Source organism: Amphiura filiformis, chromosome 15, assembly GCF_039555335.1.
Source record: "Amphiura filiformis chromosome 15, Afil_fr2py, whole genome shotgun sequence".
Lineage (NCBI taxonomy): Eukaryota > Metazoa > Echinodermata > Ophiuroidea > Amphilepidida > Amphiuridae > Amphiura > Amphiura filiformis.
In genome coordinates, this window is record NC_092642.1 from 33,042,596 (window position 1) to 33,061,801 (window position 19,206).

Genomic DNA, 19,206 nt, shown 5'->3' on the forward strand with positions numbered 1-19,206 from the left:
GGTACTGCACTGGTACTCACCCTGGTACTGCACAATACCAGTACTGCGACAGTGTACCTACACGTGTACAATGGTGCAGGTGGCTACAATAGGAATATGGATATACTATATAATATTTAATAGTCTGGCTGTCATTCATATTATTGTATATCAGTACCAAAGCAAAAGCTCATATGTACCGTACAAAACAAACTCGAATTTGTATTCAACCCGTGATTATATAGTATTAATAATGTGGTGATTGTGGTGCCCAAACACAGTTGTTTGATGGGATCATTTAATAGTTTTTCAAACAAAACATCATGCACAACCAAATTTTAGGCTTAAACAGCTAAATGTGATATTATGCTAAAATATACAGATGCTTTTGAGTCATTCTCAATTTAAATTTCCCCTCTCTTACAAAATTATTCACTTTTATAGCATTTTTGGTTGGAAGCTTTTCGAATACAAAATGTATCTATTAATGACAAAATTGGTGGCGCTATTTAGTAACTGGAAATTACTCTTTCAAGCTTTTAATACAAAAATTCTTTTTATTGTTTGATAAAATATGTTTATAAAATTTCCTTGTTGCTTATTTCACCTATTCCAGCAGTTTTAATGACAGTATTAATCACCCACCCCTTGCAAATAAGAAATATCATTTAGGATAAATTGCACCCTCTATAGTTTGTATTTAGTTAATAATGAAGCCAATTCTCGCTATTCACAATAGGGGCGCCGCCAGCAGGTTTGCGATGTAATCGTGATGTATCATGGGAAAAGGTCGACATCAAGTCCGCGCAATACGAATATTACCATGCTATTACATAGGAACACGTGACAATATTTTTTACTTTGTCAAAATAAAGGTGTTACACGCGAATCGATACTCAACAATACTTAATAATGTGATTTGAAATGTGCACAATTAATTTTTTCTCTATCGATTTGCGTGTAATACCGTTATATTGACAAACTAAAAATATTGTCACGTGTTCTGTAATAGCATGGTAATATTCGTATTGCCGGACTTATTGATACATCACGATTATATCGCTAACATTGTGAATAGCGAGAATTTATATACATCAAACAACCGTGCAAAACATCCGGGCCAAAACATATGGCTGCAGGCAGGTGGTGGCTGACATGATCGAGCCGGCAACTTGTGAAAGCGCCCGGCCGTATGGCATTTTCAATATACTTGGTTAGTTTTGTGGGGTTCATTATCGAACCCCAACGGTTTTAGCTTGTATTTGTATTATTTATTAACATAGGCCTATTTGTTTGTGATATTTCAAGCGTTTTAAAATTTCAAAATAATCCCATTCAATAACACGGTTGACGATGAAAATTTACTGAATTTAGAGAATGCAATGCGGCCACCACCTGGCTGCAGGTATTCAAATGCTCGTATTTGATATTTATAGGTCGATTTTGGCTTAATTTCTTGCCGATGAAAGTTGAAACACGCATTTACTTTACAATAATTATGCTAAAATCTCAAATCTTAGGAGGTGACTTGCGTTAAATCGCTGACACAGGCTTTAAGGGACGCACCATTAGATTCTCGGGGGGGGGGAGGAAGTTGGGGTCGGGGAATTTTGTTTTTGCCGCCCTCGGCGGCAAGGTTTTTTTTTAATTTCATGCATTTATACACAACAGTTAGATGGGGAAAGTTTTTTTTTAAATGTTGGTGGGTGAAGTTCTTTTTTGCTCATGTAGTGGGTGATTTTTTTTTCAAAAACTTCCTACCGCCCACTTGAGAATCTAATGGTGCGTCCCTAACTAGTAGACAGTTTATCATATCTAACAACATAAATCCAAGGTTGTAAGGGACCGTTCACAAACACTTGTAAGGGGGGGGGCATGATGCAACATTTTTTTATAGCAAACCTTTTTCGCCCCCCCCTTTTACAGGTCTCAATAAATTCAGGGCCCCCCTTTTTGACATGAAAATTATGGGTCAACCCCATAGAAAAGCATATAAACTCGATTTTTCCGGGAAAATTTGTGATCATTTTTTTTCAGGCCCCCCTCCCCCCCCTTAGGAGGAACCGATCAAAATTTAAAAGCAGGGCCAGGATGGAGGAATTGAAGGATAGAGGAACCGGGAAAAATCGTGGAAGGAAAGAGACTAAACCCAAAAGTTTTCTTCAAAAAAAAGAGGAGAGGGTAGTGAACTTTTAAATTGAGGAATTCCATAAATTGAGGGTGTAGAATGCAAAACATTTGTAACAAAAGCTATAGGGATCGAACGCGAAATTTGTCATCAAAACAAATGTGAATCGTATACATTCCCCCTGGTTTTAATATTGATCGGACCTCGATCGGACCCTTAGTATCAAAATGTCATTTTGAATGTCATTTTGAATGTCAACTTTGGGCTTTCTACACGGCCGCCCACAGAAATAGATATTAGTGAATCTGGTCTTTGCCACACCATCTTTGTTCCGGTAATGGGGGAACAAATTTGGGTTATCGTAAACATTTGTTATTACGTTATGTGCGAGTCCTACATTTTATTTGCGTTAATTATGATCATTATTTTGTACACGCGAGAAAGTACGCAACGTACGCGTAACTTCCGCGGCAACTTTAGGTCCATATGATGTAATATTTATTTCTTTGGGCAGCATGCGGTCCACTTTGTGTCTATACACGGTCGAACCGCAAAACTAACATTGCATGGTGATTGCATGAAATGAACTCTAAAGCTTCTGCCTTAGCGTTACACATCACATGCGGGTACTTTACTTCACAGTTGATTTTAAATATCGCAACACTCGCTTGTAGATGGGCTACGCGGTTTCGGATTGGTGCCAGAACCAATCTTGGAACTGAAACGCCGTGTAGAGGACCCATTTATTCTTATGATGGAACATATTTTAAAATAGAATTTAACAATATTAAATTATAACGTGGCTAATTAGTCCTATATTGTATATAGATACGGTGACCCTTTTAGGGTTACACATAGGTCTATTTCTAAAAAAAATTACGAGTGTTTTGAAAAGTCATTGAAGGAACTCAAAAACAGCATTTAAATTTTAGCACGTACGATAGTTCCTGAGCCTGTAACCATGGTAACTCCCAATATCTTTTGATTTTGATACATTTTTACTATAGGCTTAACTCAAGATCTTAAAAAGTTTTGAGAAACCTGAACACTAATACTTGATGAGGGTATCAAAGGAGGCATCTCCCTCATCATGCCCAGGATCATCCTCTGTTAATTCCAAAGTTTTCAGGTTATGTTAGACGTATCTAATTGAGGAAGCATAAACAGTAGACTTCGGTTGTATATATAAATGCGCTTTTATAAATGCGCACGTGACCAGATGGCCAGCGCCATATTTGCATTACATCACTGTCAATCACTGAAATGGCGACCATTGAAGGAGTGGCTAGAGTTGTGACCTTGTTTCGTGGCTAGCACTGGCAAGGAACATTGGCTGGAGGTTCGATGCTATAAATTTGCAAGGATAAATCATGGATATCAAAGGATCATGATTATTGCACAGCACCCCCCATGTACAAACATAACTAATGTTTATTTATTTATTTTATTTATTTATTTATTTATTTATTTATTTATTTATTTATTTATTTATTTATTTATTTATTTATTTATTTATTTATTTATTTATTTATTTATTTATTTATTTATTTATTTACTTATTTATTTACTTATTTATTTAGGCGACGAAAAACGAAAACCCTGCTCTATTTTGAACAAATTGGGAAACAAATTTTTCCTGTACAGATGAATGCCGACCCGAAATTTCGAAAATTTCAGGACAATTTTCTTTTTGTATTTTCTCAGATTTTTGTGATTTTTTGGGTTATTTAAAAATTTTAAAAAAAAACCAACCGACCGACCGACCCTACTTGAAAGGTCCGTTCGCCCGTAGAACAGGGTTTCTCTCTTTCTCGCCTTACTTATAATTTTATAAATATTATTTGTCCCCCACCTTTCCCCCAAAACCACCCCTCCCCCCTTTTACACTCATAAATTAATTGTTTTTTGCTAACTTTCCCCTTCCGTGTAAAGTAAAACTTTATAAGCCGGTTGAATCAAACTGAACAAAATTGACGTATACAATTACAATATAATACCATGACAATAATGTGTATGACGAGATCTAACTTACTAGCTGAATAAACCTCAAACCATGCATCACATACGTGATTGTACGTCAATTTGTCATATAACGTATGAGCGTGATGTATAGTATACGAGTCTTCCTCAACATCTTCCAGCCGGGATGATTAGATCATGTACAGTCATCTACGTGTTTATACTTTAAATTGTACGTCAAAGGGTGACAAAGGGTGTACAGATTACCGATTTAGCATGGGGACACAAAAAGGTGCTTAAAAACACATTTTGAATTTGCTTTTTGTCCATTTTGCGAGCGAATGAGTAAGTTAGAGTTGAGGAGGTCGGGCGCGGGGACATCTAGCCTATTTGTTTGAGAGGGTCATTATACCGAAAAGGGCTAAAGTTATAGTTTCCTCAATTTACGTTATAATTAGAGTTAAAATTAGGGTCAGAGTTATGTTCATTGGCGGCACTACGGGGGGAGATACTTATCGTGACTCCCAAATAAATAAATCCATAACCCCTTCCTTCCGAAGAAAATGACAACCCCCTAAGTTCCCTACGTGCAAACATTATCAAATAACATCATCGGCAGCTACCCAGCTCTGACCTTAATGCCAGTAAGAATCACATTTCGTCATCAATATGGACAATTGCCACGGGCATTTAGCACGGAAATAATGAAATATAACTTTTTAAATCAGCTATATCTAGCTTTTTTTTCCGTAATGGAAAATCCAAATAAAGAGTTTATGTTTCGGGTCAAATTATTTTGCCCTTTGCAATCAATGCCACTATTTTGCAAAACCAATTTTCCTTGTATACTGTCATTTTCGCCTACACTTTTGCGTGTGGAATTTGTGCACATCCGGGTACCTTACATCGTTGAACACGGTATGGCGACTTGTAGATGTCACGTGCGCATTTATAAAAGCGCATTTATATATATACCCGAAGTCCACGGATAAAGCGCTCCACAGACTCCGAGTATTAGACGTACAATATTGTATGTATAACATATCTACGTTATTTAATCTATTGCCATTCTATTTCCAGTAAAGTTCTAACGAATGTTTGAGGACGAAAAATCGATAAAATGTTACATATAATATCTAGCAGAAATACAATAAAAAGTCTGCATACTGCTTAACATAGACATATTGCGATTTCCAAACGTACGTATCGAACGTACGTGGAATCTATTCAAAATCACTCTCCTGTGACGGGATTTTGCATAGATTCCACGTGCGTTCGATGCTACGTTTGGAAATCGCAATCTCTCTAATTGCTGGAAACTGATGGGTACCAATCATTTTGATACAACATGTACGCTCATTGCGACTGTTTAGTATGATATGGAATACAAGATGGCGGAAAGTATTTTCTGAGCTGAAAGTGACATGCAAAACATAGGTTTCCACAGACGTTTTTAATATGAGCTGTACGTGTAACTGGTGTAATTAAATTTGTTTTTAATTTGGTTGTTACCTGTGTCATATGTGTCGTGGGATGTGCCCTCAACTGGACTTCATTTCAAATAGTATAAAACAACATTTACGGGTTCCATGAATTATTTTCATAGTTCCATGGAAATTGCTGAAAATAATTTGAATAATTTTAGCCTCCTAAACATTGTGTACGGTGTGATATTTATTCCTGCTCCGAAGTTGTAATCAAACTTCAATTTATTTATTTATTTATTTATTTATTTATAACAATAGGCTAGAAAGCCTGGACAAACCCAATAGTGAAATCACCTCAAAATTCCCGGGATCATGCCACCCAAAAATGTATCATGTGCCACCCCCCACACCGACACCGCCTGGCTAATAATTATTTGGTGGAGCAGTGACACTAAAATGAATACACGGGATCGATACACGTGAATTGCTATGCACGATTTTGATATCAGACGAAAATCTTCGAATACTGGGTTAGAAATTGATGAATATCTCCCGCAAATGAATTTTTCTCAAGAAACCAGATGTGGTCTCATAAACTTGAAAATACATGTTGAACAGATATGATAGTCGCTAGAATGCGCTTTGAAAATTGGCCGTGCGCTTTGAACTCAAATCTGACCATTTTATATTGCGTTGGTCCTGTAATACCCTGTATGGACTACAGCGTGTAGTACAGCTGCACTCACTGTAGGCAGTATAAAAGTCGATGACCATTGATCTCAATGGGGTATCCCTGGGGTATACAAGCTTATTCACGCACAACCAAGATCAATTACCACGCTATTGTGAGTAGCCTTAGTTATGTCCCTCGACTAATTATTAGTTCTAAAGAGCTTTAAAGGTTTGAACCAAATGGCTAATCGTGGCTGTGGATTCAACCTACCATGGCGATTCCTGCCATGAAGATATAGGGTCGATGACACTGTGCCCCCCACCCCCGCACAGGCCTAAAATGATTTTATTTGATTGATATTGACCCATCAATTAAAAATATAAAACTACGTATGTGAGGTAAAATCTTTGACTGAAATGTACATACCATTAAGAATAGCTGCTAGCTATAATAGTAAAATTCAAGTTATCTCTGCTATCTACCAGTGCACACAAAACTTTGATCATGATCATTGTAAGTCCGTCGTGGTACGGTACACAACAAATTGTCATATGACTAATAGATTCAAAATGGCGATGTTCATATTGTTACTGCTATGGGTAGGTTCGGTATCAATGGTAAGGGGGAAAGAATGCTGTCTACCTCCCGTGTACGAAGTTGGATACAGTAAGTGTAGTCCTCTATCTAAAGGATTTCTTCTTCAATACTTAAATTATAGGCCTATATATTTGGTCTATTCTATTCAGCCAATTACTTCAGCGGTGTCCGTCTGCTCTGTTTGATTACCGCGTAAATAGAACTAGGTCACGCGATGCTACGCAGCTTGACCAGCGAATGAGGTGCCGGTGTGATGATGACATGATTCAATTAGCCAATCAGAACCCCACTTCCGTATACGGACATAGATTGCACCAACGGATAATGTAGTTGTGAACAAATGGTTGAACCGTTTATTGCACTGTCTTGATGCTACGTACTTTGAATAAACATGTGCACATACAGTGCCTATATGACAATATAAATCCAATAAAACAGTCATTATGGTCATAGGTGTCAAATGTCTTTTGGAAAAGGGATCGTAATTGGTACAAGCAATTTCTTGGCTATTTATATTACACTAACACATAATTGTCCCGAAAATACAAACACACCCTTACGAAAATGGCACGCAGTTTTTGAACGCATGCAGCACGCATGCAGCATGCGTGCCGCACCGCATGCAGCACGTGTGCAGTAGGTAGCGTGCGGATGCGTATATTTGGAACGAGGCACGCATGCAGGGAAGCGTGCAGATGCTTGCTGCATGCATGCAGGTCATGAGTGTGCGCAGTTTGCATGCAGCATGCAAATCCATTAGCGTGCATTGCATGCGTGCGGCACGTACTGGCCATATATATAATGCGAGATAAAATCATGAAAAAAAATCAAAAATAGTTGCTAACAGTGTATACTGTCCTTACATTAAGTCTTACATTACCTGGCTATCTATTTTACAATGAACCAAAATTGCCTAGCTTAATTTTATACAAGTCACTTATCTAACTTTACCTACCTGATTTTGAACCAGGGACCTTCTGCATGGGAGTCTGATGCTTTACCATTTGAGCTATTGGGGTGTACACATTTGATGAAGTGTTTTAAGTTAATATAAGCAATATTTTGATGACTAAACTGGTCAAAGTGCATCATGTTATGAATATTGATCAAATTTACTGTAAATATTGATAACATTCACTATAAAAATGTTGAATTTTGTTTTGATTTTTTTTGCAGTGCCAACTGTTGTGGCATACCAATTGCATCATTGGCATTGCATCATTGGCATTGCATCATTGGCCCAATGTTGCAATGCCAACTATCATAAAAGGAATGGCATTCCAACATTGGGCCAATGATGTAATGCCTACTATCGAAACAGGAATGGAATTCCAACATTGGCCCAATGTTGCAATGTCCACTTTCGAAACAGGAATGGCATTCCAACATTGGCCCAATGTTGCAATGCCAACTATCGAAACAGGAATGGCATTCCAACATATCGGCCCAATGTTTCAATGCCAACTATCGAAACAGAAACATTTGGCATACCAACAATGGCCCAAAGTTGAAATGCCAACTATCGAAACAGGAAATTGCTTGCTCTCCCCTCTAGACCTGCCAAGAATTGCTTGTCCCCCCCCCTGTTGGCCTGCCAAAACTTGCTTGCCCCCCCTCTTGGTCTGCCAAACAATTTTGGTCTGAAGGCTAACTTATTTATTCATTGTAAACATTTAAATATTTTCACTACTAGTTCATTGCAAAATTGTGACTTGATGTTAGTTGTGTAAAGGTGAATTAGTCATTGAAAATCCTGCATGCATGGCTTGCATGCAGGATTTTACCTTTGCTGCTTCTGGAAACCCTGTATGCGTGCAGCATTCTGACTTTGTGATCTGAAAATCCTGCATGCGTGCAGCAATATGCGTGCAGCATGCGAGATGCGTGCAAGATGCACGCAATTTGCATGCAGTCCTACAGTCCGCACACAAATGTAGTCTGCACGTAATTTGCGTGCAGATTGGTAGTCTGCACGCAGGTTCTGCAAGCAAATTGTGTGCGCGGTGGATATTAGCGTGCGATGCCTGCATGCAGACAGCTGGTTCGCACGCATGAACACGCAACCAGCAGGCCTTGCATGCATGCTGCACACATCTGCATGTGTGCTGCACACTGCCGCACGCGTGCTGCATGCTGTCGCACACATTTTTTATTGCTTGCATTTTCGTAAGGGCATATACTTTCGGGACAACTATGTGTTAGTGCACTAAAAAGCAAAGAAATTGTCTTCTAACAATTACGAGCCCTTTACCAAAAGACTAATTTTGACACATATGGCCATTTAATAGTAATTATATCTTATTATATAAAGCACTGCATGTACACAGGTTATTCAAAGTACGTAGCATCAAGACAGTGCAACAAACGGTTCAACCATTTGTTCACAACTACATTAACCGTTGCAAAATTTAGAGTGTATAGTTCGCCATCACATACCGAGCAGATAATATTGTGCACATGATTTGAAGGTTTCATCATTTTCACCTGTTCAATCATCAATGGATAATTAAAACTATATTTATTTCGATTTTACTGCCTAAGAAGAAGGGTACCCAAATACGGAACGATTACCGAATAGGGTGCATGTAACTATACCCCAAATAGCAATGCTAAAGGCCGAAGGACGCAGTGCTCTCATGCCATTTAAAGGCCCATTCAGTGATTTGCTCATCCGGACAATCCTAAAAATAATCAAAATTCAGATTTAGACCTTTGTCATTGTCATAGATGTGCTAACATAGCTTGCTAGTGTTTCAGCCGAAAGCCGCGTAGTTAAGGCAAAATAAGGCATTTACATGTAATCTGTAATTTATATACTTTTACATGTAATTGAATGGGGATTCAACTTTGTCAACACTGCAGTTTTCTTCGTTTTTTGCCAAAGTTTTCATTTCAAAAACACCAAATGACAATTTGAATGACTTTTCCTTCACTTTTAAACAATTTATAAACAATTTTCCTTTTTTTTACACTTGCGCTGGGATCACTGAATGGGTCTTTAAACAATCGTCAAATTTGATGGTCAGCATAACCCCGGGTAAGGAGGTGGGTTATTTTCATTACCAAAATGAGCGCGAAGGATGGATCTACGATTAGCATAAGTCATTTGGGGGTGTAAACACAAGGGTTTTAAGCTTAATTTATACTACATCGCCGAGCGATAGCGATTTGTTTGAAGCCAATAAGGCAGAGCGCTTTTTGTTGCGCTGGGAAAGCGCGCTACCACATTGGTCAAATACCAATCGCTCGTCCCTCAGTGATGGAGTATAAATCCAGCTTTATTATGCCGGATGAAAAACCTCAGGGGGAAAAATAGCACCCTCCTTTTGTAGGACAATGGTTTTAAGTGTCTTAGCATGGTCAAGGTTAATGAGCTAGTCTCCTGACCATATAAGCAATGGTAATTTTTCGTACCTTCACTATAGTAAGTATAGAGAACTTACCAAATATTCCAAAATTGTTTTTTTTTCTTTTTCAATCACAATCATTGCAGTGTATCGTAAAATTGTTCGTGTGTCACGAAAGAGTTGTTTACTTTTTCAATGTTTTGTACCTTGCTCTTTTCTAATTTATTGTTTATACCTCGATCCTTCTTTCTCTCAAGACGCTCTTGTATCAGAAGGATTTGACGAAGGACCTTTGGTGTACACATGGGAGTCACAAGCCGCTATTAACGTGGGTGGGCAAATTTCTGGATCCATTCTGACCATATCTTATGATAATGGTACGATAGAGACTACACGAATGATTGCAGATTATAAAAATGTAAGAATAAAGTTTTTATTGTGGGAAATAGTTAATTAATTGTGGTCCTGATGGTACGCCACAATCTCAGAATCATTGGGTCTACTATTTCATCATCAATGATAACTGACTCCGGGAACTGAATGCTGCCTGTTGTCAAGGTAAAAAAAAAGCGCAGTGATTTATAGTGCGCTACGCACAGGCACAACGCCTAGACGTTGATCCACAAGCCTCAGAACACTTTACAGGTTGTCGCTGACCACTACGGCCCCAAATTATTCCATAAACCATTTAACAACAAATCAGGGACTTTGCTGCTACAAGAGCGCACACCCTAGACATTCCACAAATAACCATCGCAACCAGGATCAGCTCCCCGAGTTTTGTACGGGTTACAACGAGACAATTAGCAGTAAGTTCCTTGTCCAGGGAAATTTCAAGCTAACTCAAGGGAAGGTTCGAAACAGGATCACAGTGGTATCTGTCAGTCTACATGAGCTCATTATTGATCATTTAAACGCTTTGAATTGGGTTTGAGGCAATATTATCTAAAAAATGACAAAACAGTGTGTGTACGTTGGTTCATCAGACTCGGAATTCGGAAACCTGACTGTAATTCTGCAGGAGGAAGAAAAAACAAAATAAATATAAAAAGTAATTTTCCAAAAAAGTTTTAAAAAATAAAGAAATTGATAATACTTATCTATTTGCATTAATTTCATGAAACCGTGATGCACATGTCACATGGTCAACATGTCGACTGCTCATTGCCAGAAGTGGGTAAGTGCAATCGCTGACATACATGTATAGATGAGTACAATATACTGTGTGTACATTGCCAAATGTTCACAGGACAGCTATTGCACATACCCACTTCTGGGATCTGAGCAGATGTATGAAATGTGTAGTTTCAAAACCTCGTATGTGAATTTGTTTGCCGTTCCATTGGTTTGGTCTGCCATTTTGCTTACAGGTCATTATAGTCTGAAACCCAATAGTTATAAACCCTCATCCTTACCCCCAAACCCGAAACTTACCGTAACCCTAACCTATAACGTAAGCGCTAATCCTAAACCTAATCCTAAATAACCATGATTCTAATTCTAACACTGACTTTAACCGTAGCATGCGTATTGCGTAGTATAACCTTACCCCTAACACTAATCCTACCCTAAAATGCCCTAAACTCTAACTGTAGCCCTTTTCGGACTAAGGACCCTTCGAACTAATGGCATGTTCTCACCATTTTAACCGTAACAGGGGATATTATGGACGATTAACGGTCTAAAATGTGTGAAAGCACAACTTGGTGGCAAACTTACAGAAAGCTGTGTGCCAGGTAAGTTGTTTAAGTTGTTTCAATTTCATAACCTTTTCAATATACCGTAAACATTCGTCTAATGGCGCCATGGGCTCACTTGGCATAAGTGGAGTTTTAGGCATAACTTAAGAGTGTCCTGCCGTAAAATTCCCACCAGCAAATTAGGGCACGGAACCTTCTTGTTGGGATTTGATAGCAGGGGCTCGCTAATTGCACATGAAATTTACCCCAAGGCAACAACGGAGCCCAAGTGCGCCATTAGGCGAATCTGGAAGTATCATCTAACCCAATGGTAAGGTACATATACCATATTTCACGGTCAATGCAAACACTTGCACACGTCCCGTTTGATTTGATTTCAACCATCTCTAAATTCCGCTGTTACACTCATAGAAATGACTTGTTCGCCTTGTTGGCGCAATTCAAAAGGAGTAAGTTTGGACAACTCAAAAATAGTGTAAAAGTTTCCAAAACAAAATTCGTTTTAGTTATCCGAACTTAAAAATGCTGAAAAAGCTCAAAAGTTCCGTCAACTAATCAACTTTGTTGGCATTACTTAAAAAGTTGATGTAAGTCGTTGCGTCAACTTTTTAACTTAGAAAAATAAACAAGGTTCAAAGAACCAATTAGTTGAGTTATTGTAACTCAACATGTAAGTTGATGTAACTCATTCATATTAAGTTACTGCTACTTATTGTTTTGAGTTATTCCAATTTGGTACTTTGTTACTTAATTCACGTAATTGGATCATTTTCTGCACAATTAGCAGTATTCAAATATTTATTTTTGTAATCAGTGCAAAAATTTCTAGAAAATTATGCTAACCTAGGCTAGTTTCATTTTCTGAGTTGTAACAACTCAATAAAGTAAGTGCAAATGAGTGCGACCAATATAATGATATCGAGTCAGCGTTACTCAAAATTTTACGCGTTGGCATTACTCGGAAAGTTGACGCAACGACTTACATCAACTTACTGAGTAATGCCAACGAAAAATTTCTATGAGTGTACTGATTGCTCTTTCAAACTCTTATACTTCCACCACGTCTTTAATTAACACATGAAAACAATTCAGTCCATTTCTGCTATTTTAACTTGGCATCATCCAATGAAAAACATCATTCCATTCATAGAATAATTATCATCAACGAAAATACTTTAACTTGCTAACCATATTATTAATCGTTTGCAGTCGGACTATTAGTATTTGAAACTCGGTGTTGCAAAACATAGGTTATCAAAAAGATATTAATCTTGGTATCCCATCCTAATAAATCTTATTATTTCTAGATGATGCCAACTATGATGGCGCAGACAGGGCGGCGTTTGCACAAATTCCTCTTGAAGTTGGTACATGGTCGTGGTGGGAACCGGAAAATAATGGTAACTACCTTGTGGGCAACATCTCCGTCACGCACCTGCTGTATGACTGTCGTCCAGTACAAGAAATGTTCTTTGGAAGATCAAAATATGATGGAAGTAAGGAGTTGTTTATTTTGATATTATTATTCGCCCTTCATAGCCCTTTCATAGTGTCTTTCCTTCAGGTGGTATAAAATCGGTAACCCAGATCGGTAACCAAAAAAAAAAAGCAAAAAAAAAAGCGTGACTCAATGATTCGGTTGTAGTTCGCAAAATCGGAGCACTTGATGATGTTTTGACCCACATAGAGCCAAAAACGTGACCTTTGACCTTTTCATTAATAACTCAAGAATGGTATGTTCTAGATTTTTCGGAATCCTTACGACTAGAGGAATACATTAAAATGGTTTTCAACACAATTTGAGCAAGTTTGAAATTTGAACCTGTGTAAAGTTGACCTTTTCCCGCCAAAAGCTACTCCGGTTCAATTGCTATCATTCATTTTTGTGTAGCCCATGATGTCAACTACCTATGGTAGCAGTGCAACTTTGCCCCCCCCCCCCCACTGGTACCAAACACCCCATCTGAGGGGTCAGGCTCATACAGTATTTGTCTCTTATCGTATTTCTTTATATCCATCAGAGTATTACTACACAGCACTGAGTGGAACATTCCATAACTACCAATATGGAATCATGAATCCGGACAAGTACTTCACAGTTCCACAGTTTTGTCCAAAGGAATTTTCAAGTGTAAGTAACTATTTTAATGCACTGATTTTGTTTTCTATTTTTTGTGTACCCCTAAATAAATATTCCCGCAATAAAATGTTTTTGATAATACATGTATATAGTAAAAAATATAAATGGAACAACGCCATGTATTGATTTCAAGATCTCCCCCCCCCCCCACCCCATTGAATGACAAAAATCCTGAATTTTTAATAATCTGGTTTGAGAAAAGAATTTCGAAAGTTAATGGAGTTACTTAACTCAGAAGCCAATATCAAAGATATTAAAAGTGATGTGATCAAGCAAAATCAGTCGGAAGTCGGAAATATTAATTTTGAGATAATAGCCAAACATCTTTGTCCTGATCCTCTACATTTTCCGAAAGTAACCAAAGATATCAAATGTAGATAATAACCAACGCGAATTGGTTGTTGTGATTATTATTGTTTGTTTTTTTGTTGATTTTTTGGGGGGCAATGCGATTCCGGGTCCATGTCTATTTTTATGCTGGTTTTGATTTATATAAACTAACGTATGCATGTATAGTAAAGAATAAAGACTGCTAATTGGAACCAACACCATGTACTGGTTTCAAGCGAAACTCACAGTTCCATCGTTTTTGTATTTTTTTTGGGGGATTATTCTGAAATACCCTGCACCCTGCTCACAAATATAACATAACCCCTAACCCCCCTAATGATAACCCTAATCTAACCCTAACCCTAACCCCAACCCTAAAACACATACCGTTTTTTAGCTAACCGGCCCAAAGCACATAACGTACATAGCCTGTACATTATGTCACATGAAAGAAAGTTGGATTCTCAAATACACTAAATTCTTTATTCATTACCAAAGTAAAAGGTAAATTTTAATAAGGCCAAAAAAAAAATTGTTGTGTTGCCCTCAAGTGGAAAAATGGGAAAGTTGGGTCGGGCGGTCGGATTTTTTTTTTTACCTTCTTATTTAAAAAATCCCCTCAAATATTAAATAATGCTTCTTCAATTAGGAGACATTTGTCAATTTTGACTTCTGGATACCTGTTAGACATCAATTAAAGACTAGTCTTTCAATATAATATTAATTTTAAGTGAAAAACATTGATTTTTTGAACAAATCTGTAAAAATAAAAAAAAAAAAAAAAATTGCGACCCTGATTTTTCAGGATTTAGGACCGGACGGTTGAGGGCAACACAACAATTTTTTTTTTTTTGCCTAACTTATGGTTTTATTTTATCTTAACAGGAGGCGCCTGGATGGCCAATAGAACTCAACTCGGCTAGTCATTATCGACCATTTTCACCAATTGATCTTCTCCACAGAGATTTCAATGATCTGTCATCGTGGCCTAGAACACCAGTTGAATGAAAAACTTCACGATAAGGGGGTAAAAAGATGAAATAAAATTTAGGTTTTGACACATTTTTATATTATAAACTAATAAATGTCAGCACCCCAGCCAACACACTACGTTTTCACGACGTTGACTGACGTTGTAATTAGGTTGAAAATACGTAAATGTTTGAACTCGTATTCGTGTTGTGAACTCAAGCGTCCCTATTAAGTCCGATCGAACGTTGTAACATTATAACGTTACACATAACGTCGAAACAACGTCATAATGACGTTATATCAAAGTCCGAAATCAGCGTCGAAATAACGTTGTCACAACACGAATACGAGTTCACTAATTTACGTATTTACAACGTCCGTAGATGACGTCGCGTTAGTCATGACTTTTATACGACGCTGTAACAACGTAAAATTGTTGGCTGGGATAGAGCTTTGAGAGTGGACGTGATTGTAAGTATTTTGACTCAAATAATACCAGCCGAATAGGCGTTATTTCATCGTTATAGTCGCCGTCATCTTTGGTCTATTTCAACAAACAGATGCACACCCCCTCTAGAAGAGTTTCCGACCAGTTATGATTTGGAAATCCATATTTTCAAAGTGTCTAAATACGAAAAAAATCCATGATTTTGTATACATTTAATGTTTTATCGCATTTCCAAGGTTTTTCCAGTAACATTGGCAACTGGAATTCCAGTCGTTTTCAGGAAGCAAACCTGGAAATCCAGGCATTTCTTTTAATGAAAATGTACTCCTCTACAGGGGTGTGGATTATCTGGAAGACCCGCAAAGAAGTGAATGGACTAGCTGCAGCAAAGCAGAATGCTGAACTATATTAAAAACGGACTCTCTAGATGAAGCGGGAAGATTGGCAATCAATGGGATATGCCTGCGTGGGGCACATACCATGAATCATATAATCAAGGCCAAGGCGGTGTGTGTTGGGGGGGGGGGGGAGTGGGGTAGGGTTGTACGTGCTAATGAATTGTCATCTTTACTGTCCTGCGTTTGAGTGGCGACTCTTTTTAAACCACTGGTATTACGTAACAGAACTTAAAATGACGCCACCTATTTCCTTTACATACGTAAACAAATAATTTAACCAACCTATTTCTTTCACGTTACTATTTGTTGCATATTTTGAGTGTATATTTCACCACAATCTCTAATTAAGCAACACACACCAAGAACACTGTCGCCTTTGGGTTTAATATGCTATACAGAGCAAGCCTGTAATATCATAGTTTGAAATAATGAAGAAAAAGATAGTATATGAGTTGACATTTAATCTTAGAATCAGAGAAGCATTTTAATTGAATTTAACACATTTCACATTAAATAGTTTGTTAAGACGTAAATGTACTTGTATCGATTGATAATATGTACCCGGGATATTTTATCACCTATCCTTTTTTTCTGCAAATACTTTGGATGCATCTCATGCGATGCAGCGCTAATAAGAAAACGACAGGAACTCTTGAAATTATATCACAGGAGGAATTGAAAGCTATATTTACAAATAAGGTAGATAGCTGCCTTATTGATTACCGTTCGAAAATTTAGGACTGCATACTAATGGAGACCTTCAGTACTTAATATACTGTAAATAGACTAATCCCAAACAATCCTTTAAGGGGGTACTACACCCCTCGATAAGTTTGTGTCTATTTTTGCATTTTTCTCACAAACTAATAACACAGTGGTAACAAAAGCTATGTATATTATAGGGGCAAGGAATCCAATTACTACACTGGAATTTCAGTGACCCAAGACAAGCCGTTCGTTATTTATGATAAGAAAAGAGGTACCGCTAGAATGTACCTCATTTCCGATCATATATACTGAACCGCTTGTCTTGAGTCACTGAAATTTCAGTGTAGTAATTGGATTCCTTGCCCCAATAATAAACATAACTTTTGTTACCAGTGTGTTATTATTTTGAGAAAAATGCAAAAATAGTCACAAATTTACTACAGTGTAGTACCCCTTAAGGGTAGCCATATTGTTGGTCGAAGCAACCAAAAATCGATTGTCATTATCTAAATCAATATATTATTGAAAAATAATACTTTGATGTTTTGCAAAAGTTCATTCTACAAATTATATACTTTGAAAACTTGTTTGATTTGTTGTTGTTAATGAGTTATGTACGTTTTACAAAAGTGTTGTTTTTTCAGCCCTCTTTACAACATAACTCAAGAACCACAAAAGTATATCTGTGATATTTGAATTCTTCTGCACACTCGCTATGAAATATTGAATGCATTTTTTTCCAAAGCTCACCACCTTTCGCAAGACGCTGGGAACTACCAAATCGCAACAGTTTAAAATAGTTGCTAACCTTAATAGCTTACCTCTTGTCTTCTACAGACGTATGTGTCGTGGTCATGGGCGTCAATCCCGGGGCGACAGAGGGAACCTTTTCTCCCACCTTTCGGCTAAATGACCCATATTTTGTACTTTTCAGCCACTTTTTGACAATTCAGGCCGATTGTTCCCCCACATTTTACGCCGGATTGGCGCTAATAATGGTTGTGGTTTGCGATACTAAACCGCCAAATGCCTCAAGGTACTTGTTGTGGAACCATGGATTTCTATACAAGCACCTATACTTTTCTATTAGGTACCAAATGATATGTGTTTTTTTTCTACAGGCTGTATTAAAATGATCGGTACCCATCAATTTTGATATTTATTAAAAAGCCTGCCTCTTCCAAATGCAACATTGAATATTCTTGAAATGTCCAGAATGTATAGTTTATGACTTGTCATACAATCACTCTACAAACTAGTTGGATGATATGTTGAATATTGATGCGTCAGACTCATCCATTATCAACAAAAACGGATGGGTAGCAATCATTTTGATACAGCTTGTATCCAGTAATACCATAATACGTACCAATACGTCCACATGGCGTTATGGTGTCATAATGTGAGTGCGCTCTGGTAATTCTGGCTATTTATACTAAGCAATATCGTTACACTGAAATAAGAGAAATGTTGTTAATAAAGTTAAAACTCAATATGAAAAGAAATAGTTTACGTCTACAGATTATGTTCTTTATATTTTGACTCATTGTTGACTTCATTTTGGGCAAGATACGGCAATTAACTTGACAGGTATTAAGTTGACAACTATTTTAACTTCCCTAAAACGCTTTTACTCTCCTTCAGAAACCCAAACTGTCTCACTGTGACGTGGTGTGATGGTTTGAGAGGCTTGGCACCTTGCTCATTGTCGGCGTGTTAGAAAACAAGATCAATCGAAATATTGTCATTTTTGATCTATATACCTTTTGGCAAGTAAAACATATAAAGACCCACAGCCACTACTCAAATTAATTTTGAGGAACACAACGCTTAAAAGGAAGTCCCGCTAAGAGGTGAATGGACTAGCTGAATCAAAGCAGGCTGCTGTAACTGAAAACTGACATCTCTGGTTGAAGCTGGAAGATTGGCAATCAATGGGGCACACACCATGAACCAGATGTGGGGTGGGTGTGTGTGAGGTGTGGTGTGTATGCCAATGAATTGGCATCTTTACTCTCCTAATTTTGTCAACTTCACGTTTGAGTGGCGAGTAGCTCTCTTTTCAAATAATTGGTATTACGTAAGTTTTAACCCCGGGGTTTTAACCTTATAAATAAGAGCAGCATTTTAATTGAATTTAACACTTTTCACATCAAACAGTTTGTTAAGACATCCTAGTATCGATTGATACTACGAGTATGTACCCGGGATATTTTTTTATCACCTATCCCTTTTTTCTGCAAATACTGTGGATACTCATGCGATCAGTGTTAATATGAAATCGACAGGAACTACATTACAATCACAACCTAAAAGCCATAATTATAAATACGAGAGATAGCTGCCTTCATACCGCGGAATCATTCCTGATTGGTTGATAACTTGAAATGCTCATTTCAA

The 19,206-nt window shown here is 37.5% G+C and overlaps 1 protein-coding gene across 1 annotated transcript; it reads left to right on the plus strand.

Annotated features, from left to right (window-relative positions):
* The first annotated feature begins 11,260 nt into the window (after positions 1-11,260).
* Positions 11,261-15,380, plus strand: LOC140170894 (development-specific protein LVN1.2-like). The gene is made up of 5 exons (XM_072194097.1): positions 11,261-11,287; positions 11,768-11,846; positions 13,118-13,306; positions 13,832-13,941; positions 15,166-15,380. Exons 1-5 carry the CDS (start codon positions 11,261-11,263, stop codon positions 15,286-15,288), a joined length of 528 nt encoding a protein of 175 aa, XP_072050198.1. The 3' UTR covers positions 15,289-15,380.
* The last annotated feature ends 3,826 nt before the right edge of the window (positions 15,381-19,206 follow it).